Raw genomic sequence first — 24,589 nt, 5'->3', positions numbered from 1 at the left:
TCACGTCAGTAGTGACTTAAATTAGACTCAATTGCAAATTTATTAGCTTTTTAAATGTACTCAACGATGGTCCAATTGTAGCCTTCAAGTCTTCATAATACGTGAAATTATATGCTGTTGGGTATATGTTTCGAGAAATTAATATAACATATTTAGGCTTATAATTTTTTGTTAAGTGATGTAGCCTTAATTGAAGTTTTTCTAACAAGTGACATTCACTTGTTACATCAGAGCCCATGAAAGTCCCTTGCGCAATTGGAGTAAAACAAAGTGTATGTACATTGAATCCACACAAGTGTGCCTCGCATATCCATGGATGAGCATACAAGCCTGGTATGTGGTTTCAAAAATTGGCTTATATGTTATATTAATTAACATTGACAAGTGACAAATAGATTGGCATCAGATTAAGATATATATTTAAAGAGAGACATCAAATTAATCTTTCTTGACTCAGCGAAGGATAGCTAACTATGTCTAGCAAAGTTGGGGCCTCTGTGAATGAGCTAGAAAAGCTCCACTGATACACCAAAGTAAGGCTTCTGCATATATCATTTTTGTTCTGGAAAATACGAACATATAAACAGTAAAGGCATGCTCTTCTAGTGAATATGCACAAAGAAAATAATCAATGCGATTTTTTTTCAGTTGACATCATGCTGCCCAGGTTCCTCCCCATTATATCTTGTTCATTACTTATCAATGAGGTTGCCTGAGAAGAAAGTACCTGACATGAACAATGCTAATGCATTACAACAACATTGTATTGTCTATCTTTTATGCTGCTTATTAGACCAGTTCTCTTGTCATAAAATGTGATTTTGGCAGACCCTAACGGTATTTATTAAGTTTTGGCCATCATAATTTCTGTACTTCTTGTCATACAGGTCCCTCTATTGTTTTGGTGACCATTATTTGTAACATTTTGTTGTAAAATAGCAAAATTTCCTACAAAACCTCTACAAGTTGAATTTCTCTGATCTTTTCTGTAATATTTGCAAGAAATGTAAAGATGAGGTGGGGGGATTAGGATTTCTGGACTTTCTTTCTTGCAAGATGTAATGACTCCTACACTCAGATACTCATTGTAATATAGCGGAACAAAGAGAACTAAGGATGAGAAATAGAAGATACTGGAAAAACCCACCAATACTATCTGTATGAAGCAGAGGCCCAGCCTGAGAGAGAGAGAGAGAGAGAGAGAGCAAAGTTATCATGACCATAAATCTTTCTTACCACTTTCAAGATCTCCCCCTCCTATATCTAATTACAAACAGGAGGACTATAGTTCAAAGGATGAGTTTTTTAGTCATAAAGACAAGGGAAAGAATTCCCAAGCCTCAAAAGCATGATGGAAAAGCAACTGTCAATCATGCTTCCTTTCATTAGCACTTTCACTAAAAGGAAAAACTCTATACACACAACACAACGATACAAACATGAATCTAGCCTCCCTAAATGATTAACCACATACCCAAAATTTCAACCAATTCATATCTTCATGTTGCATTAGATTTTTAGCATAAACATATGAGAAAAAAAAATGTAGGCAAAGCATAGAAAGTTGTAGGTGATAATAGTAAATAAGCCTGTTTTCAAAGGACTGTCTTGACTATTCATTCTCGAAAAGCAAAAGTTTATGCTTAATTAATTGACAGGTTGCAATTAACACCATCTTTGCTAATCTTATTCATGGAATTGTCTTTGACTGAATGCTGCCTAATAAGATAACAAAATGGAAGAGTGGAGAAAAGTAATTATTCAGGTGAAGATCTAAATCACGTGTGTCTCGCTTTTGGGAGCCAAAGACAATTCTAGCTTTAAGAAGGTCCAACGACATCTGAAATGTTAAACAAAAGAGGGCCTTAACTTTCACAAGCTCATTTTTCTACATGCCCCAAAAAATTTACAGAAAAAATAATAATAATAATAAACCAACCTTCTCTAACAATCTTTAATTTCATTACTGCAACATACTGTCCTTGAAACTTTTGGCAAAAGATGAGAAAATTTTTAAATAAGAGTTATATCTTTACATTATAACTAGAAATGAGAAAAACAGAACACAACATTACTAGCTTATACGTGTGTGATTGATTAATCAAGAGAGAACACAAAAAATTTAGTCATGCACCTTCTATACAGCATGAGTTTCATCATTATTAATTGGGAGACTTGCATTAAGAGAAGGCAACAAATCCATACGATTGTTCGAAGAACTTGGAAATCTGCTCTTCTTTGACCAAAGCCAGATCTTGGATACGGAGAAGCTCTCACCTTTGGTGTGGCCAATGATTTTCTTTCCCTCCACATCCCCGGTATCTGAAAAATTTGCAAGGTATCCTCTTTCATTGACATGATTCACATTACTACCTCCATCACCAACACCACTACTATCAGATAATGCCACTTGTAGATTTGAATCATCGACCACATACTGATATGTGCCCATTGAATAACATCTTCTAGCATCCAAATTACAGCTACTTGTTTCCCCTTCTCTCCTTCCACTACCTACCCCATCATCATGTAAGCTTCTGAACTTCCCAAGTCTCACAGAAAATACCCTCTTTTCGCAAACAGCTTCCTCTATATTTATTGGGTTCTGACTACTAGAAGACCTATTCTCTCCATTACTAGGAAACCTATTTGATTGCTCCCTGGAAACAGCAAAATTAAGTGCTGGAATTTCCATAGAATTGCCAGAGGCCGATAGAGTCCCTCTACAAAGAGGGCATGTTGAGTTTGAAAGAAGCCATACATCTATACACTCAGTATGAAAAGCATGACTACACGTTGGAAGCAACCTTAGCTTGTCAAGGTCAGAAAATTCACATAAACAAACAGCACAATCAGATGGCTCCCTCAAACCCATTATATCTTTGTAGTAGAATACTGGTAGAGCATCAATGAAAGCTTGGTCTAGACCTGAGTCATGTAAGCGAAAGAGTTGTTGAAGCTGTCTTTGGAAAGTATGGGAGCCAGAGGTTTCCGGGTATCTATTTGATTGAAAAACAGCTGAAGAAGATGGCACTTTCATACAAAATCTTACAAGTAAATGGAGAAGACCATAGATGAAGAAGATTACTGCTAGAATTACTATAAGCAAAAGAAGTACTGGACTAATTCTGTTGAAAGATGATGTTGGGGTTGCTTCTGTCTCATAGTTAGTACTAAAATATGGAGCAGAGAGAGATGACTGAGGAGGTGGGTATACCAAACTACCATCTTTTTGCTTGATTTCAAATGGAATTTTATACATTTTTGACAGATGGGTACGCTCGAAATCAAATCTTTCTCATAAGTTTCTTGAGCTTAGTCACTTAATCTTTGAAAAGCGCATTGCTTTCAACAACAAGAGACATTCTTTCCTGCATTGAGACCATAGAAGAAAAAAAAGGGAATGCAAGCTAGAAGATATTACAAAGCTAGAATTATGCTATGCTATTGACAACCAGCAAATTCTCTCAGATTTAAGAGGAAAATAAATGCTTTCAGATGGGATTTTGCTGCTATTACATGAAAGCTGAATGATGAAATTATCAAGATTAGAAAGAAGAAGATGGGTTTTTTGGAGAAGCGAGGAAATGTTAAAAGTTGCAGAGTATCTACCTTTTAAGGAGAGTACACTAGAAACCATAGAACTGCAGTGTTTTTTGTTGGTGAAGATGAGATGTTCTTGTTTTGAATTCTTTTTGCGCCACATAATAAGTCCCAAGAGGAAGGGTTTTTTTTTTTATTGGTAGTTTTAATAGTACAAGCCACAAGGGAAGGTGCTGGGTAGGTGAGGTTGATAGTGCCTGTTGAGAGTGGATTGGATAGTAGGAGCCCATAGTGATGATAGCAAAGCTAACATGCTCTAAACTTAGATTTTCCTTATTCTCTCTCTAGGATGGCAAAAATACGAATACCCCAACCCATCGTGCACCACTTGACTGTTTGGTGTGTGTTTTCAAAACTAGTTGTTTAAAGCTTTGTTTGTTTTGTTGTAAAACGTTTTTATTTCATTAAAATATTTTCAGTTATTTTGTGTAACATGTAAAAATTTTCAACCAAAATGATTGCTTCGACAATCAGACTGGCGACCGAGTTACCAGATGGTGGGGGGGGAGGGAACCATGGTGTGTTTTTATAAATATTTTTCCCAAGTTTTTCTTACAATATTTTACAAAGGTGTTTACCAAATTTTACAATGAAATAAATACAGTAAAATGGTCAAAATATTTTATGTAAAACATTTTATTGTGAAACAAACGAAGTGTTAGTGTTTAGAGAATTTATTCTCAAAAAAAAAAAAAAAATTGTTTTCTAGTGTTTTTCCACCCCAAAACACAAGTTGAATTTGTTTGTTACATTGTTTTCTTGTCTAGTTGTTTTTTTCCTTCCCATTCTTCTATTTCATTTTTTTCCTCAATTTTGCCAAGGCCATGGCAACCCCGTGGGCACACTGCGAAGGACATGACATGCATATGGGCATGCTGCCAAGGCCATAGTAGCCCTATAGGCATGTTGCTAATGCCATGGCATGCCCTAGGGGCATGCTGCTACCAAGGCCAAATAACCTCTCTCTCATCTAGTTGCTTTTTCCCTCCCTTTTTTCTATTTCATTTTTTTCTCAATTCCTTTTCTCTTCCAATAAAAAATCTCCACCAGACATCACCACCTGAATCCTATGTAGGTTGAAAACCATATCCACCACCACCAAACCCAAATTTAGGCTAAATTTGATTGGATCCAAGAGAAAAATTGTGTCTCAAAGTGATTGGACTATTTTAGAACTTTCATTATATTCTTCTTCTCTGTTAGCCTAATACCTAACAATTAGAAAAGTTTGTTTTAATTCTTTTATTATTCATTCTCATTTTTTACAAATAATTTAGTAATGTCTTTCTATTACGATTACATGGTTACAAAGGAGAATACAATTTTAAAACTTTCTATCTTACTTAGTAGTGCAAACTAATAAATTAAAAAAAAAACGATAATAGTGGCTAAGCTAATTTATGCCTAGAACATCGTGTCTAAAAACATTTGTTACATCCATTAATAAAATATCCTACAGATGACATATATCGTCTCAAAAGAACATCATAGTTTACACCTCAACCTGATCACTCTCAATATTATGAAATAAATTGATGCTAATAATTAATGTTTAATTCATGTTATAAAATGTTGAATCACCATTCGAATAATATCTTCTTCTTTTTTTCTCTATCTTAAAGTGAAATAGAACTTTCATAAAATTTATTTTATTTACTGATATATGTTGATAAGAACAACATTATCTTTTAGTATTTCCTTGTGATATGATTGTCAGAAGAAACCTTTTTCATAGTTCTCATTTTTACCTCTTGACTAAAAAGACCAATCCATCCCCTCTCCCCTTGTGAGTGTTTGATTCTTTTTATATATATATAAAATCATGATTTCAAAAGATTAATCTATTAACTTTTTCTCTTTTATGAATATCAAAGACCAAGTATAACAAAAAACAATACACACACACACACACACACACACACACATATATATATATATAAAGATCAAGATTAAAGTATAACAAAGGACAAGGCAATTTAAATAGACACATTAGCCAACCACTTAGGAAAAGAGATCTAGGATTTAATTTTCGCCTATATTAAAAATTGAGATTTCTTAGTTTGATGACAGAGAGCTATTATTAGGAGCAGACGCTATATATGTTAAAACTCTAAAAAAAATTAAAAAAAAAAAAAAACACTTAGGAAAGGAAAAAGATACGTCCCAATAGTGAAAGGAATGGAAAAAGGAAATTGTTTAAAACATAGCGATTGGAATTTACTAACCTACCATTGTCTTCAAATGTAGCTATTATTGTTCCCCCCCCCCAAAAAAAAAAAAAAAAAAACTGTAGCTATTATTGTTGTCGAATACATTATAAATTAGAGATTACCAAAACCAAAATAGTTGGAGTCTTGGAGATAACCAATTTAGGTCTAAAAATAAATTGAGAGATTTCTACATTAAACACTTCAATTATAATTTCAAATCCTTTTATAATGGGGAAATTATCATAATATCTTTTTTTAAACTATTTTTTTGCAAAGGAAAACAGTCAATTTTATTAAATCATCCAATTAAGGATATGATCTTAAACCTTGATCTAGATCAAGGCTTAAAATCATATCCTCTCTCTCTCTCTCTCTCTAAGGAAAAAGTTTACCTTTAAGGTTGCGTTTGTTTCGATGGTAAAGGAAATCCGGAAGATATTTTACACCCTTGAGGATGTTTGGATGCACATGAAAATTCAATCAAATTGAAAACCAATTTCAATTGACCGTAAAATAGGCACCCCAACTTTGTAAAACCAATTACATACTCATTTTACCTTCAAATGATTTCCAGCCTCACTTATAACTCAATAACCCCAAAAGAGAGAGAGAGAGAGAGAGAGAGAGAGCACCAGAGGAATCAGACCGCCGTGCAAGTTATGGTCGTCATGCAAGCTTCGTCCATCATCCACAGAGAGAGAGCACCAGAGGAATCAGACCGCCGTGCAAGTTATGGTCGTCATGCAAGCTCCGTCCATCATCCACCGTCTACCTGCAAGCTCCGTCCACCATCTGCCGTCTGCCATGCAAGCTCCATCCACCGTCCCTCTTCTCTTCCTCCTTCATTCTCTCTCTTTTCCTCTGACCAACCATGGCCGAATCTTCAACTGCATGTCACCGATCTACAACCCACCACCCATCACCCACCCCCGCCGTCGCTTCCGCCTCTAGATCAAACCACCGATCTCGTCGCCCAAAGCCCCAAGCTTGATATTGATCTTGACAACTGATCTGGCCGCCATCGATCACCAACCCACTCCACTCCACCCCTAAAACCCACCTGATCTAGTTGCTGCCGTCCTCCATCCACTCCAATCCTCTTTTTCCCTCGTTCTCTCTCTTTCCCGATTTGACGAGTTTGTGAATAAAAAATGTTTTTATTTTGATTTTTGGTTGTGTTAAGCGTTATTTTGAAATTTTCTGTTATAAAATTTGTTTGGGAGCTAAGAAAATGTGAAAATTTTGTAGGAAAATAGCATTTTCAGAATGTTACCAAATACTAGATATCGTTTTCCGGACTATTTTCCATTGTAGAACCAAACACTCGGATTTCATTTTCCTTATAGGAATTCACTTTCCCCTGCATTCATTTTACACTCGGAAAATGATTTATATCGAACCAAACACAGCCTAAATCAGTCCGATGAATCATCCTCTAAATCAGTCCGTTAAATCATCCTTCAACTCACTACGTGGTAGTTGAAAAGATCATTCACGTGTAGGACTTTTAGTCATATGAACTTTTTATGAGTCATGCGACTTGTTTAAATAATACAAATAAATAGTTTTATAAATTACCACCTAATCGGTTAGAGGAAATTCCTATAAACTTGTTTGGTAAAACTTTATCCTAACTCCTAACTATAAGCAAGTATGTGGGGCTATGATTCACAAGGCACAATCCATGAAGCTGCTTTTGGTCTAATTATTAACTAGAAATAATAACCAAACAAGTCTATGCTTCTTCTTTTTGAACCTTTCTTGCGTCACTCATTTTAAGATATAGATGAGTACATGTATTAGTAAAAAGTTAAATGATGTTGACCACATTGCAAGGGAAAATTAGGAATGATTAACAGGTCCACCATTACACACACAATTCGATTGTTCACAGTAGTCTTTGTGACTTCTTTGTTTACCAGAAAATTATCAAAATAATTACCCAGCAATGATGATTTCCTGTATCATTTCTTGCCACTAGCAGATTTTTCCATCAATCCTGGCATGACTTCAGTTTATGAGCCATTCTTGATGGAAAAATCTTGACCAGGAAAAAGGAAAAAGGCATTTTTGATTTGATTAACCATGAGGTATAATTAATAAAAGATTAGCAGAGTTAATAATGATGATGATTTATTAAGGAACAAGACATTTTAAGACTTAAGTAATGGCTACAAAGTAATTCACTCATGCTGAAAAGAACCCTAGCAGTCGGTGTTAGATAATGCCTTATTTTTGGCTCATAAAGAATGAAATAAATTTTAGATTAAATTATAAATTACATCCTCTAAATTTGGTTTGTTTTCAATTTAATCCTTTAGATTTTTTTTTCTAGTCCTTTAATTTCCATTTGTTGTCAATTCAGTCTTTTAATTCACTCTCATTAAGTGGATTGTTGTTAAGTGCTAAAAAAAATAAAAAGCAGCTTTGATATTTTTGAATTTTTTTTTCCAAAAAAAAAATTCATAATAGAAAAATGAATTTGACTTGATTTTCAAACTGATGGAAGAATACAAAGAAGAGGAAAAAAAATTGGTTGTTGTTAATTTTCTTTATGCTTTGGTCCCTTTCATCTACTAAGGGTTCAATATCTTTTATTAGGATTTTTTTTTCAGTTTTTTTTTTTTTTTTTTTTTTTTTTTTTTTTTTTTTTTTTTTTTAAAGAAACAACATATTTGGATTAAACGAGCTATCTTTTAAAATCTTCATTATTTTTACCTTCTTATTAAAAAATTATTTTTAATTTTTTAAAAATTAAAAAATTAAAAAATTATATATATATATATATATATATATTAGTCAATCGCCTTAATATAGATATAGATAAGTGATTATAAGTCTGCTATATACCGACATTAATTTCTCATCAAAATTTTTTTTAACTATTTACCGACATTAATTTTAGCCGTGAGCTTCTCAAAAAAAAAAAAAAAAAATTAGCCATGACACTTCGTGTGGACAAAACGATATATATGATGGGATGAGAGAAAGAAGTTAAAAAATCTCAAAGGTGGACAAAACTTGATGGTGGGGTCCCAGAGTGTTTTTTCTTGCACGCATGGCATTTCACACACCCATGATAGATCGCACTCAAAGTTGGTGGTGATTATATATATGTAACCATGTTAGTTTTTTTGATGGCTTTGACAATTCTGTGAGATTTTCCCTACCAAGATGATTTTGTTTGGTTATTGGCTTTTTAGTTCTAGACTCAAACCTCCAAAATGTAATCATGCTCTATGACTAGCTAGTTTGGTATATGTAATCCATGAGTAATTAGGACCAATAAATGTTTTTAAACACCAACTAAATGGTTTTCAATTATGTGATATATGTAATGTAATCCATGAGCAATGTGTAATGTAGAGGTCTAAAACACAATCTTTTCTGTACATAAAGTTGTCTTCTACTATGAGTACTTTTTATGAATCCTTAAATCACTAATCACACATTTATGCATGTAACTTGTTGATCTGTATTACATAAACCCTCTAGAAGATCACAGTTTAGACTGAGACAGTGCAAGTGTTAACACAGATCTAACACATGTTAGAATTTGTTCACCAAAAGATATGTCTTAAAAGTTAAAAATTTCTTAAATTCTTCTACCATTTTCTTTGTTTGAAGAATTCTATCATTTTCAAATATACTTGATTTTATTTGTTTTTGCCATGGGAATTGAAATTTCCTCTAATATTGTAGGTTCTAGTTTTGGTATAAACCCAACTAGCACCACTGCATATTGATGAAAAGTTAAAAGCATAAAAGATGAGCATTGCCATGAGATGAATATTAATTTTAGCAAATGGCAAATAAAGTTCATTCATAAAATTATATTCATATGTTTAAGTTCAAGAAAAGAATTGTTCTCCATGCAAAGGGATACAGCTTCGCTTGAAACTATGTATTTATTCGGATATAGGGATAAATAGAAAATTTCTGAGTCCTTTCACAGTTGATGGCCCATATATATCCCTGAAGTATCAAAGGAGATTGAACTCTCTTCTTCCTGTTTTAATGTATTTAATGTTACCGCAATATGGTTCATGCTTGGCCTTTCATTTGGGGAAGGATTTATGCAATTCAATGCTACGTGCAACAAGTTCACCATCCTTTCTTCTCTAGCACCTTCTGAGAGCAAAGCTTTGTTAAAGACTTCAACAGTCCATTCCTCTCTAACTACTGAATGCACCCTTGTAGCCAAATCAGTCCCATTGTTCTGGACCAGCTTCCCCGTCAGCAGCTCAAGAAGAATCACACCAAAGGCATAAACATCCAGCTTGAAAGTGTCATGTGTATTGACTCCACTCGGATTATTGTTTTTGAAACTAATGGTTCGGGAAAGATATGGTTGTTCTTCTTTGTCAGCCTCCATTAGACCATATTCACTGATGCACGCATTCATGTTTCTGTCAAACAAAATGTTGGTGGACTTTAGGTTGCCATGAGCAATCTTATCCTCATGCAGCTCCTTGTACATGTATGCCAAGGCCTTGGCAATGCTCGCTGCAACACTTAGTCTGCTTCCCCAGTCAAATTTATGGCCATTTTGTAATTCTGCAGATAAAAAAATGATGCAAATATAGTTACTTGTGCATTTTTTTTGTTTCTGAAAATTTATCTTGTACCTTGTTTTTCCAAGTCAAAATGGGTGTTTAGAGTCTCTAGACCCTGTGAAGAATAAATGGGAGAAAGGAACTGCTAAAAGAAACTAAGGGGTGGATGCAACATTCAACAAATCCCTAGCAGTCTAGAATTTAAAACAGGTTTCATGGCTAGTCAATCTGACGTTGAGTCTAAAATGTTTTTTCAGTTGCACGATTATTGGGATGGTCTCACAATCATCGTCTCCTAGTAAAAATGCAAATCCTAGTCATTCAAGCTCGCTGGCATAGGCTTCTGTCTATGTGTGCATTCTGTTAGAATACAATAGGCTACACTTTATAGAGCATGGTTTTGTATAATATCATAGGCTATAGTGATTCAGTTACCATATTAAGCCTATTGTATTTCTATTTGTATTAGGGTTATAATTATCTACTGCATTTTTATTCTGCATTTCTAATTACACTCTAGGGGTTCATTGTTACACACAAAGCACAACAATAAAGATTAGCTGTTTGGAGCTTTCTGTTGTGGATGTAATCAGCTAAAACTGAATCACATTAATTTTGTGATTTTTTTTTTCTCTTTACTTCTTCCTAATATATTCTTATTCTAAGATAATATCAGGGCATTGTCTCACCTTTTACAAAACCTTCTTTGGTCTCTTATTCTACTCATATTATGCATGTTTTAGTACAAACTAACAGCTGCAAATTTCCCACTTATTTATTGGGGAAAAGAAAGAGGGATGGAGAGGGTGTTTTTTGTTGTGGGGGGGGAGGGGGGGGGGGGGCGGCGCGTGGTGTGGGGTGGCTAGCTATATATTGAGAATGAGAACTTACCATGGAGAAGCTGGAAGAGGCTGCCTTTCTGCTGATATTCGTAGACCAAAAGCTTCTCTTGATTGGAGCAATAAAATGCAACTGGTGGCAATATATTTGGATGCCTCACTTGGTCCATCTTCTGCAGCCTACTATGGAATTCTTCTTCAGAAATTCCCCAATCCTTGATCCTCTTTACAGCCAAAACGACCCCACTATTAAGCACGACTTTATAGAGGCTTCCATGCTTTCCTCTCCCAAGCAATTCAGCTGGAGCTTTAAGCAAGTCCTCAAATTGCAGTTCCTTTGCCAATGGACTCGTGAGAACTAAAAGTGTAGATGGAGTGACTGCACTTTCAAGAGATGTCATTGATAAATCTGACCTGTTTACACCAAACCCAGACTCATTGGAGGATTCACTAGGCTTGTCATCGACAATAATATTCTTTTCAACATCACCCTTTTCTTTTTTAGGCTTGTTTTTGGGAATAAATTTGAGGGCTAATGAGAGCACTATAACCACACCTAGAATTATGTAGCCTAAGTATATAAAAAACCCTTTATATGATGGTGTTGAGTCCTCTGCAGATGGTAAAGGAGCAGGAGAAGGTGGACAAGCAGTTGACAGTTGTTCTCCACATAATTCTGAATTACCAAAAAAGCTATCTGCAGTCAAATGGCCTTGGAGATACAGAATTGGACCGCTGAAATTGTTGTTGGTGACATTAAATTCATATTTTTTGAAGTTTTCAAAATCAAAATTTGGTATTTTCCCACTCAAATGATTGTTCTGGGCTAAGAAGGTTACCAGGCCTGAAATCCTAGGCAGATCAGGAAGCTCACCATTGAAGTTATTGTCAGATATATCAAGCCTCTTCAAGTTAACCAATTGTGAGAGAGAATTAGGAAGGCTACCAGAGAACTTGTTTCCACTTAAATACAAATGAGTTAGCTCCTTGCATTGTCCTATCTCTTCTGGTATTGATCCACTTATTTGGTTCTGCTTCAGACTGAGGATAGTAAGAGAATTTACCATGCAAATAGAACCGGCATCAAAAACTCCAGTGAGATTGTACCCATCAAGTGCTATTTTCCCCACAGACACATTCTCTGGATAGTTGCAATACACTCCCGCCCATTGGCCACTGCAAGGATCTGAACTCATGTTCCAACCCCAGTTGATATTTCTTTGTGAACTTCCTGGTGAAAGTTTGTCCATAAATTGAACTAGCGCCTGCTTCACATCCTCATCTAATGAAATTGACATTGGAGTGATGAGAATGATTAAAATGGGGAGTAACCAGATGGAAATTCGATCCATCTTTCGATGAACAAGTATGATTTTTTTTTTTTTGGGGTACAAATTGCTACTTTGTTTTCCTGTCAATAATGTGGATTTGGTTATTTGTAAAAGAAGAAAAAAGTAACAAGGTTGATGTTCCTTTTTTTCTTCTAAACAACAAGGTAAATGTTGTTTGTTAAATCACTAATGATTTGCAATTTTCTGATATTAATATGTAGTTTGTAAGACCGTATGTGACAACCAATAGGTACTTGTGGAAAAGAGCCAAAAGCCACAGAGTTAACCTTTTAAACAATTAGGAGTCGGCAGCTTGAAATGGTCACATTTTGAATGCAATGTCCTTGTTGGCTTCTCATAGACTTGAATGTTTACTGGTGCTACTAACATATTAATCGTCATATCTTTATGTATGCAAAGAGACCAGCCAAAAAGAACAGTAACTTGTATTCAAGAGCTACATTCCAATTGTTCTAAAGGGGTTCTTACTAAAACAGACTAGATGAATTCGATTGGCTTCTCCTCTCCTTCTTGGAAAAGATTGGAAAAGGTAAATATCAAAGAAATGGCTACTTCAATTGAGCAAACAAATTTGGAATAAAGAATCTAAGAGAGGCACTTGTCAGAATGGTAAAATCTTTGTTCCAACTGCGATAACAGACAAAATCAAAAAATTGCCTACTTCTGCTTATTATATTTTGCATGCAAATGACTTAAAATTATAGATTGATGATTATAATTGGTACCTCTGTGAATCCACAGGGACAAAAAAATGACAAAAACAGCTCAAACTGTAATTTAGAATGGGAAAAGTTAACAAATGCACTAAGAAAACCTTTTTATGAAATAATTTAAAAAAAAAAAAAAAAAACAACTGAATTTCTTGACATACTTTAATATTTTTCATCAAAGTAGTATTAAAACTTTCTTAAAATAATCTATTAACAAATACCACTTTTTTTTTTTTTTTTTTGAGAAAACATTAACAAATGCTCTAAGAGCCTCTGTTAACTGGATCTATTTAAAAATTAGGCCATAACAACTCTTTGCTCTTGTAAAAGCTGGCCACATTCGACCAAAGAAAACCTTTCAAATCTCACTCCACTCCACATATATGAACTATTGGGCACCACTAAAAGTTCTTTTTGTCACAAATTAATTGCAGCAATCTCTCTGCTGAAAAAGGTGTCCTATTTATCTCAGTAAGATTATCTTTCTACCCTTTATTATTTATTAATCAATATAAAGTTCATGTATTGGTGTGCCATGGCTCCAACATTATGTTATGTGAGAGTGATACCAGTAGTTATCACTCGCTTTTTTTTCGTTTTTTTCCAATACGTGGGATAGGTGTGTCATGAACTCATGCGTCCCAATTCCAAGTTGTTTAACAAAATGGCTCATGCCCTATTAACATTCACTATTAATTTACTCTGTCATCAATTATTTGAATCATTACTGCTCATGGATGACTTTATAAATTATGTTGTCATAAAATATTTTGTTACATAATTATGTATTTGACCCAACACACAAGAAAGGGTTAAGGTGTTGAGATCTGATATCCGCTAGAGGAAAGAAAACAAGATTCTTTTTAATTGATATAGGATTTTCTATATTTGCATAAGCCTTGTAGCTTGACCAGTATTTTATGATGTTTCTAACAAAGATTTTTAGGATTTAAATCTCCTCTCTCCTGTTGTAACTATTGAATTTTATAATAACAATAATACTTTCATTTACAGCTTAAAAGCTAATTTAAAGGTTTTGAAAATGCTTTTAATTTCCTAAAATACTTGAACTTGCATGTGATGTAATAGACCTCACACACACATGTATAAAAAAGCTCCTACCTACTAAGTAATAGACCTTTCACATTTATAGTATTATTAAAAGCATAATGAATTGAATCTTTTTATATTTTCTAAGGTTTAGATCCATTAAGTTTTGTGCAAATATACTTAACACATATTCAGAATTTAGAGTATATAATTGGAAGGACAATTTGCATAAAATTAAAGTGTTTAAATTTTGATAAATGCTACATCCACAATATTTTCACAACAAATTTTAAGTAGCAAGCTATTATTGTTGGATAAAAAATTGATGTCAGTGGTGGCTCAGATTAAAACCAGTAATAACTTGTTATTTAAAATTTGATATGAAAAAAATAGGCGAAAACACCATTTTAGTCCCTACATTTTGGGGTCATAGTCAATATGGCCCCTACATTTTGATAGAAGTCAATTTGGTCCCTGTTATTTTTAACTTGCAACCAATTTGGTCCCTACCGTTAAATTGCTAACAGAAAATGTCTATGTGGCAAACGGTTTGCATTGTTGGCGCACACGTGACTATAATAATAATTTAAAATCAAATAATTAAACATTAAAAAAGCCACCTCAGCATTTTAATAAGAATGAAAAGGCCATGTCAAATAATAAAAAGCTGAAAAAATTAATTGAAAAAAAATCAAATAAAATGAATTAAAAAAGAATCAATTTCTTTTCTTTTCTTTTTGTATTCATTCACTTTCTTAGCTACCAAACATTATACCCAGCAAGCAACTAAGTAATCTGAAAACTTTGAAGCTTTATCGGTGCTTCGGTCCACTTTTCGGAGCGCATAGTTTGAAAACTTGAAGCTTTATCTGTGCTTCGATGATTGGGATAAGCTAAAAGAATGAACACCGTGCTTGAGAATTGTTTATCTTTTGAAAACCCTTGAATCGTTCTGATCTGAAAGTTCAAACAACTGTTATTGTGATCGGAGGAGTGGGTTTGTTGTTGCATCGGTACTTGTGATTCATCATGACTCCTATTTGTTGAAGAAGAGAAAATCTAAGTGGTCAGTATTGTAACAATGAGATTTGTATAATATTAAACCTAAGTTGAGCTTTATAACAGTAATATGATCATAACACAAATGCTTCTTGTTAGATCTGTGAATAGTTTTGATAACTGTGTGAATGTGTGATTTGTGTCTTGTTTCTTGCTTGCTGGGTATCATGTTTGGAAGTTAAGAAAGTGAAAGAATGCAAAAGAAAAAAAAAAATTGAAGTTTTTTTAAAAATCCATTTTCTTTGATTTTTTTTTTTTCATTCAAATAATTTTTTCAAAATATGTTATCCAATGTGGCCTTTTTTCTTTCATTAAAAATGCTTAGGTGGCTTTTTCAATGTTTAATTATTTGATTTTATATTATTATTATAGCCACGCGTGTGTCAAGAATGCAAACCATTTGCCACGTAGATATTTTCTGTTAGCAATTTAACTGTAGGGACCGAATTGGTTGCAAGTTGAAAATAACAGGGATCAAATTGATTGCTATCAAAGTGTAGGGACTAAATTGATTATGACCCCAAAATGTAGGGACCAAAATGATGTTTTCGCCAAAAAAAATATTATAAACGTAACATTTCTCTTGAATTTAGACACTTAACATCAAATAGTAGGTCAATTGACATTGAAAAAAGAAAAATGTCAATTAGAATCACACTTGTACAATTAAAATTAGATTCTTGATTGAATTTTCTCTGAGCTCTAACTCTTAAATATAGTATATATAAAATAAATTTTGCACCGGATAAGGTTGTTTAGCTTAAATCATGGGCCTACCGATAAGCTTGATCAGTTCAGGCATGGTGGGTTGGGCCTAATTTCATTTGGACATTTATAGTGGAGTGGGCCTAAATTAATTTGGACCTAAATTTCTTGATCACTGGCCCAAAGAATTTGACGCTAAAAAGTTTTTCTTCTTTTTTAACACTAGGCACTTCTTAAAAGTGGCTAATCAAGTCATCCAAAGTACTTAAGTGTATGTGTTTAACGGTTAGTTTGTTTCTTAAAATAAAAGAATAAAAAAAAAATCATCCAAAGGAGCCCGCAGTTACAACTTACAACCTTTGTTACTTTGGATAACAGTGTGACTTTATTATTTTTATTAATAACTTGATAATTGAGGGGTAAGGGAAATTTAAACCTTAAACATTTTTGTTGCAAAATTAAGAAGTGTCAATTGAGTTATAAAACTCTTAGCAACAATGTGAGATTTTAAATTTGTTTTTTTTGATAAATTTTAAATTTTGTTAATTTGAACAACTGTTATCATAAGTAAAAAAAACCTCAAAACTTCATACTTTCTAAGCTTTAATTAACTATTAACAAGATTGATTCATCCACAATCTTATACTTTTGATTCTCAAATTCTTCTACTCTCACCCTCTCCATTGTCATACCCTTGAGAGGATCTTTAGCCAAATCCTTACCTCACCATATTCATATCAGTGAGAAGGTTATTTGGTGCTTCGGAAGCAGTTCAGAGAGTACCAATTTATTTGGTTGTTGCAATGGGCTTCTTGCGGGATCCGGAAAGCTAAAGAAGACACAATTAGGCTTAACCTTGTTGGAGTAAGAAGTTTGGAGGGTTTAGGCGCATCAGGCAGATTAGGCGCATCAGGCAGATTAGGCTTTAAGGGTTTATTGAGATTCATGTATCCCAACTAATTTTTTAGTGGATCATTTTACCGCTTGGAGGGCGGCGGAGAGGTTCTTCGCCGAGTTTTTCGGTTTCCTCTTTGATAACACGTGCCGGTGTTATCTTATGTTTGCATCTCTGACCCTTACTCTTTGCTTTTAATTACTGTTGTGTTGTGATTAAATTATGACTTAGAGTTATTTGCTTGTTTGGATATAGCTTGTACGTATCATTCTGCACATATATTGAGTATAAGCTTGTGTTGGTAATTTTGAAATTGAAGGTCTAAACATTCACTAGTATTTTACACACCAAGTGAACTTTCACAGCCATTCAGGTTGTGAGCTTTGACAATATTCCCTCATTGCTTGTGATCCAAATATCATTCCAGAAGCATCAAATGGTTGTGCACCAAGCCTAAACACTAAATCAATTCGTTACCAAAGTCATACAGCATATAATTCCAAAAGTCTTCTTTTTGGATCTGTGATACAATTAAAAAAAAAACGATATTCTTTTCACAAGAGGATAACTTAATATTCAAAGCAAATTCTTAGGAGCCTATCCACCAAAAAACCAATGAGTAAGAAAAAACTGACAAGTGTGATTTGGCCCTTGGGAATAAAATACAAGCCAACATTACAAGTTGAACCTAAAGATATAGATATGATAGATGTCCATGTACTAAGGGTATTTGATTTAAAGTATTGAAAGGGATAAATGAAATTGGGGTGGAAGAGTGCACTGATGTCGAAGGGTGGCACCAAATGGTGAGAGGGGTTGGCATAATCATGCACAACAAACCATGCTGTATCTGCATGTATCAGCATAGAATTTCTAAGGAAACACACAATCATGTAGTTACTGCTCATTGAAAATAGGCTCAAGGTTGAAGGAGTCAATGAATTGAAACTGCAAAAGAACCAGGGCCCCATTCACGTTAAGTTATTGAATTGTTTACAGCCATCTACTTCAAGATTAGTTCCGAAGACTCTATTTTAAATTATTGTTTTATTCATCTGACTCTGTCAAAAATAGACAAATGTTCTAGACCATGAAAAAGCTTTAGAAAATAACTAAGGCTGCGTTTGCTTCAGTGTAAAATATTTTTCAAGTGTAAAATATTTTCAGGTAAAAATATTTTTTTGGAAAAGAAAATATTTTCAAGTATTTGGCTACATTATAAAAATTGTTTTAGAAAATGTTTTCAGGTGTTTGGTTGCATTCTAAAAATGCTATTTTCTATTAGTTTCTCACATTTTCTCAGCCATTTTCTCAGCTTCCAAACAAATTTTATAATAGAAAATTTCAGTATATACAGTTAACAACACAAAAATCCATTAGCTCCATTCATTCACAAGCTGAACTCAGTCAAACTGAGAGAGAGGGAGGAAGAAAGAGTGAGAGATTGAGGGAAAGAGAGATAGATCGGGCAAGAGATGGAGATCAGGTCAACGAGATCGGTCTTCAGCAGCGACAACGAGATCGGTCTTGGGTGGGTCGAGAACGAGATCGGTCTTGGGTGGATCGGGTATTGTAGAGGGTGGGTTTGAGAGAAGTATTTCGCCGGCGATGTGGGAGCGACGGATTGGAGATGTTGGAGGAGAGATGGGCTTCGCCGGCGTGAGGGGGGACCTCGGATCAGCGTTTGCGTGTGGGGTGGAGCTATGTTTCTCTCTCGTTGGTGCGTGGGGTGGAGCTGTGAGCTCTCATTGTGGGTGGATCGACGGCGCTCGTCGGACTATGGGTGGAGCTCAGTCACAACTGAGCTTGGAGAGTACCAGTGATGTCTATGAGGAGTGTGTGTGAGAAGTTTCGAGAGTGTGTGAGAAGTGTAAATCATTTGAAGGTAAAATAAGAACGAAAATAGTTTTACGGGCGAGAAGGGTTATTTACAGTCAACGGGGAAAATAATTTCTGTTTAACTCAATTTTCTGTAGGTACCAAACACACAACCTGGTGTAAAATAATTTCTTGAAATCCTTTTTAGACGAAACAAACGCAGCCTAAGACTTTCCATTTTTCTATCTCTATCAAAGCTAATTGATCCTTTGACAGTTTCCAAGAGGGACACGATTTGCTAATACAAAATTTAAAAGATAATTTGATCACAGCCCGCCATCTTCAGTGGACTTTGTTGCTGCTTGTGTCACTACCTATGTCTCAGCATCAGCAAAACTAAGAAGTCATTGGGGTTTTCACATAGAAAGAGTTATATATAGAACCACGATCTTCATTCTTCAACCACAAAACCAACCAAAAACTCATCTTTTTACCATCTTGTACTCTCTAAAGAACAGGAGTCTCTAGCAGCCATGATGAAATCATCAAACTCACCCCTCTACCTGCTATCTTGCCTTCTAATGTTACTGCTTCTCCCGGTGCCTTCCCTATCAGCTGACCCCGATTCGTTACAGGACTTTTGTGTTGCAGATTTGAATGCATCCATATCAATCAATGGATTTCCTTGCATACCTGCCTCAAAAGTTAGTGCAAGTGATTTTTTCTATGATCTGAGCAAAGAGGGTATCACTAACACATCGAACTTAAACTTCAGTGTCACTCCTGCAAATGTCCTTTCATTTCCTGCTGTCAACACTCTTGGGATTGCAATGAACCGTGTAGACTTTGGCCCTGGAGGACTTAATCCACCACACTCTCACCCTCGTGCAACTGAGATGGGTTTGGTTCTTGACGGGAGCATACTTGTGGGGTTTGTGACAACTTCCAATGTGTATTACTCTAAGGTTTTGACTCCTGGAGAGGTCTTTGTCATTCCTAGGGGACTTGTACACTTCCAAAAGAATGTTGGAAACGGGAAAGGCATTGTCTTCACTTCTTTCAATAGTCAAATGCCAGGGGTTGTGATTTCCTCAACAACTCTCTTTGGTTCACAACCCCCAATGCCTAATGAAGTGTTAACTCAGGCGTTCCAAGTAGACGATGCTGTTGTCAATAGCATTAAATCCAAATTTGGTTCTTAAGCCATGGCCTTCCTGATAAGGTCACTTAGATTTGAATATTGTGTAATAATACTTTTGAGATTACCTGCCTCCCTTTGTTGGGCTGTGTTATTCAGGTTATCAGTGTATGTTGTTTTGATTATTGATTGATTTATAAAACTTTGTTATTTTAATGATTGATTTTATGATACCTATGTTGTTATCTTTATAGATGAATTTTATTATAAATGTTTTCACTTGTGAGTTGAAGTATTGAGTTCTAAATAACACAACTGAATCTCCCTCACTGTAACAAAAAAAACAAAAAAAAAAAAAACAAAAAACAAAAAAACCTTGAAGGATATACCTCTGAATCCGGATACAATAATCTAAAAGTGTCCTGTATCAAACCCCACATACAATGATGGCAAATTGTCAAGGAGTATTTATAGCTCAAACTCATTTCCATTTAGTTTCATTTTAAGGGGAGAGTAATGATTCAAATTGGCTTTAATGGCTTCTCTCAAAAAAATAAAAAATAAATCGTCTCCTATGGCATTTGTTAATTGCTCTTTTCTGTACTTCAACATTAGTTCTATTTTAATGACTCCAAAATTTTGCATTATTTGAATTTATTTCATCGCCATTATTGAAGCATGAATTTGTACCAATTAGTAATATATTTAAGAAGGAAAAAGAAATTTTGCAAAGCAAAATTCTCTCATTACAAAGTTTGGCCTGAAATTGTATCAATTAGTAACATATTGTAACAATGAATCAGGAATTCCAAAGTAAGTTCCAAAAAGTAGAATTACGAACTAATTTAACCTAGGAGATTCTGTCTGCATACTAATACAATTAACTAAAGTGTATCCATTAAGATGATACATAAAAAGATTAATGTATTTTCTACATATGATTTCATATTAAAATTTTAGGACATTAAAAGAGACTAGGAAACACACTTCAGCATTAAACATGGAGAAACCTACAACACAACTGCCCTTTGATTATAAATGATTAAGTACTAATTAGTTGAGTTCCCGCACGAAGTGCGGTACAACTTATTATTAGTTTTCTTCAATATTTCGATAAGTTTTGCCAAAAATCTTGTAACTTAACTGATTGGCACCTCAATTTCCAATATAAATATTCAAGATTCAGATCCACACCCCCAACTATCAATGTATAAAAAAGATATATTCAATAAATTTGATTGTAAAAAATTGTAATTTTTAGTTATTTTATATATGTGTGTGTGTGTATTTAAAAATTGAAAATTGAATGATATAGTAGCTAACATAGATAGGCATGTTTCATGCCTACTAAAAAATGCATATATCTTTTATTTTATTTTTTTTATTATTATTTTTTTTTACATTCTTGATTGTGTTTTACTAAAAATATTTTCCCTTTTTTGTTGGACATGGTTTCAATTGTTGCAAAAACAACTAAATTTGAGTAAAAATGTCATATTTCAAATCAATTGTTTCTCACATAAAAAAAATAAATAAATAAACCAATTGTTTCTCATATAAATCTTAGAAAGATGATACTAAAATTTCATTATGCTTAAAACAATTAATATAACAAAATAAACATATTTATTATATTAGTAATTTTTCTAATTACATAGAATACATACTATAGTGTTAGTTCCACACAAATACATACACACGCGCGCGCACACACACAAAGGAGTTAGGAAATTTAAAGGTGTGGGGACACAAGCCCAAATATATATTGGGCTTTGGGCCTTGTCCGAGAAGGCACAATGGTCCGAGAATAGATCAATATCATGAAAGACGTAATACTTCAAACTTCATGAGCAAACTATGACTATAGAGGCTGGGAAAGGTTGTCTGAGGAGGAATATCCCCTCGGCTAAACGCAACGAAGATCAAGATGTGCCTCCTATCATCCAAGGTGACGATCCAGGAGGTTCTATGGATAAAGACATGCACTATGAATGTATGGGAAGGATGGGAGTTAGGAAATATCTAAGGAAAGACTGCTGCCACCGCATTAAATGCTCTGCAGCTAACTTTCTGACTGCATTAATGTGGAGAAGATCCATGAATAGTATTGCCTTGGCTACCCCAACTCACAGAGGACTTGAGAGGGTGTCCGATGGGACAAGCACTTAAGTAGTGGCTTAGATGATCAACAAGTGGAGGGCTAAGATCATCCAAAGGGAACTATATAATGTAAGAGACCCTCCATGGAAAGGGGATCGAGAAATTAAGAGAAAAACACTGTAGCAATTTGGAACAAAATTTGTAATCAAACATATAAGAATTAATCTCCTCAAACTGTGCCGATGACGATTTTCTTTAGTTTAAATCAATCTATCTCCCTATTCTTGTCATTTGAGCCCACTTTACTTGTTGTTCAACTCATTTTTGCCCAGTTTTCCAACCCACTCTCTACAAATTCATTGTTTTGGATTTTTTGGGCCTAGGTTCATCCATCTTTTGGGCTAGGGACTCAAACCTAGTCCTTACAAAAGGATTAAGATTAATTTTAGTGAATTCACAATTATTTTTTTTATGGCTTTTGTGACAATTGTTGTCAAAACAACTAAACATGATTCTAAATTTATTATTATTACTCCAATTAAAAATTATTTTCTTTATAGAGTTTGTAAAAATTATTTTCTATATAAATTCATTTAATATAAATAATTAATGCACATCAATAGATAAGTAATATATGCATTTACTCTATTGGCTAATTTAATGAACTAATACTTTAATATAATCCCCCTCAAAAAAAAAAAAAAAACTTTAATATAAATGCAAACTTTGTCGAAGTAGAAAACTAAATAAAGAGAACTTCAAGGAATATGTCACATGGCACAACCTCATACTCTCCAACATAAGGTCTCTGCTTTTAATACTTTACAATTTAATTTGAAATCATTTTTATGTATATTAAGACCTACATATAATAGTTAATTTGTTGTGTAATATTTATGTTTGCCCACAATATTGTTGAATACTTTGAAACTTGATTTTCTTAATTCATATTTTATTAAAAAATATTGTATAACACTATAAGACTATAACATATTATAGTATTTATCGTTAAAAATAGATTTAATTTTTTAAACCGATTAAATGATTTTGAAATATATAAATAAGAATTTAAAGCATAAAATACTTGTATATCCTAAAATTACATAATTTTAAGCAATCTTCCAAACATTTCCTCAACCACTCTATTCTTATAACCAAATATGGGGACCTTAATTGCAAACACCCAATTCATTATCTCAATGAAATTAGGGAAATTATTTGTAGGTATTGACATAAAGGGAACGTGATAAAATAAAGAGAAATTGGCTAAAAACACATCCATTTATCATTTATTTTTATTTTTATTACTATAGCTTATATTGCACAAAATAGCAGTAAAAAAACTTACAAAGAAACCTATGAATTATGAGTTCTAACACAAAATAAATATAAAAAAAGCTAACTTCATAAATAATCAATTAAAATGTTTCTGTTTCTTTTTCTTTAGCTCTAAAACCAAATACATTTATGACATTCCCAAACCAAAATCCTAAACACCTAAAGACTCAAAGCGAATTAGAACCTTCACAAAATCCACAACGTTCGACTTCAACATCAAAACCATAAGCTACCGTCATTGAATAAAAAATGCAAGTCCCCTTCCTTGGCCATGGTCTACTCATACGGGTTAGGATCAAATGATACCACAATGTTGAGTTATGTAGGTGTCATTGGAAGGTTGAAGGTAATTGACATCGCTTTTTTTTTTTTCCTGATGATTGTATTTGAGATGAAATGTCATGAAGGGTCGTAGGCATGTGTATATAAAAGAGAAAAAGTGAAAATGGTGGATGGAAATGCAAAGAGTTTTTTGTATGTGGGAGAGAGAAGAAGTCTTGAAACATTGAACCAAATTAAATAAATAGTAGTCTTAAAACATTGAATAAAAAATTTAACAAAAAGTAGTCTTGAAACATTGAACCAAAGAAAATAAAGATGCTATATTTTTAAATTTGTTCTAATCTTTAATGTAGTTTAAGAGTATTTCAATTCTTTTCATAAAATATGTCACATGGCAGAACCTCATACTCTCCTACACGAGAACTTTACTTTTATATATATATTAATGATTGATTGATTGATTGATTAAACTAGTAAGTTTCTTGTGCGATGCATGGATATTGTTGTAGTATCTTACATAAGATAGTTTGGAATATGTTGTATATATATTATAATATAATTGTTATAGAATTTTATTAATAATGAGTTCATCATAAAAAGCAACAATTATAAATTATATACACATATCCATTATAATTATTCAATTGAATGAATGAGAAATAAATAAATAAACTTTGGAGGAATATTATAGAATATGTTTTTCTCATTCTCCTTAATTCTAAAACAAAATACACATCCCAAACACCCACAATCAATTACATCATTTAAAAAATCTACGAATCCACAACATCCAACATTAACATAAAAATCGTAATTGTTGTTGCCACTCAATATAAAATGCAAGCTCCCCTTCCTTGGTTCTAGCCAACTCATACGAGTTAAGATTAGATGAAATAATAATGTTAGAGCTAGGTAAGTGTAGACAAAAGATTGA

At 33.6% G+C, this 24,589-nt stretch overlaps 3 protein-coding genes across 3 annotated transcripts; 1 reads left to right on the top strand and 2 right to left on the bottom strand.

Moving 5' to 3' along the window:
- Positions 1-1,950: 1,950 nt before the first annotated feature.
- LOC115965587 (RING-H2 finger protein ATL46-like) lies at positions 1,951-3,847 on the bottom strand. The gene is made up of 2 exons (XM_031084844.1): positions 3,613-3,847; positions 1,951-3,371 (listed from the first exon to the last, which is right to left on the bottom strand). Exon 2 carries the CDS (start codon positions 3,260-3,262, stop codon positions 2,138-2,140), a length of 1,125 nt encoding a protein of 374 aa, XP_030940704.1. The 5' UTR covers positions 3,263-3,371; positions 3,613-3,847; the 3' UTR covers positions 1,951-2,137.
- A 5,915-nt stretch (positions 3,848-9,762) lies between these two features.
- On the bottom strand, positions 9,763-12,560 carry LOC115964368 (probable inactive receptor kinase At2g26730). The gene is made up of 2 exons (XM_031083695.1): positions 11,261-12,560; positions 9,763-10,370 (listed from the first exon to the last, which is right to left on the bottom strand). The coding sequence occupies exons 1-2, from the start codon at positions 12,558-12,560 to the stop codon at positions 9,763-9,765; spliced, it is 1,908 nt and encodes a 635-aa protein (XP_030939555.1).
- Positions 12,561-19,279: 6,719 nt separating this feature from the next.
- Positions 19,280-20,057, top strand: LOC115965589 (germin-like protein subfamily T member 1). Its single transcript, XM_031084847.1, has one exon. The coding sequence runs from the start codon at positions 19,331-19,333 to the stop codon at positions 19,997-19,999; it is 669 nt and encodes a 222-aa protein (XP_030940707.1). The 5' UTR covers positions 19,280-19,330; the 3' UTR covers positions 20,000-20,057.
- Positions 20,058-24,589: the final 4,532 nt, after the last annotated feature.

Source organism: Quercus lobata, chromosome 10 (genome assembly GCF_001633185.2).
Source record: "Quercus lobata isolate SW786 chromosome 10, ValleyOak3.0 Primary Assembly, whole genome shotgun sequence".
NCBI classification, from domain to species: Eukaryota; Viridiplantae; Streptophyta; class Magnoliopsida; order Fagales; family Fagaceae; genus Quercus; species Quercus lobata.
This window is presented reverse-complemented; position numbering and strand designations above follow the sequence as displayed.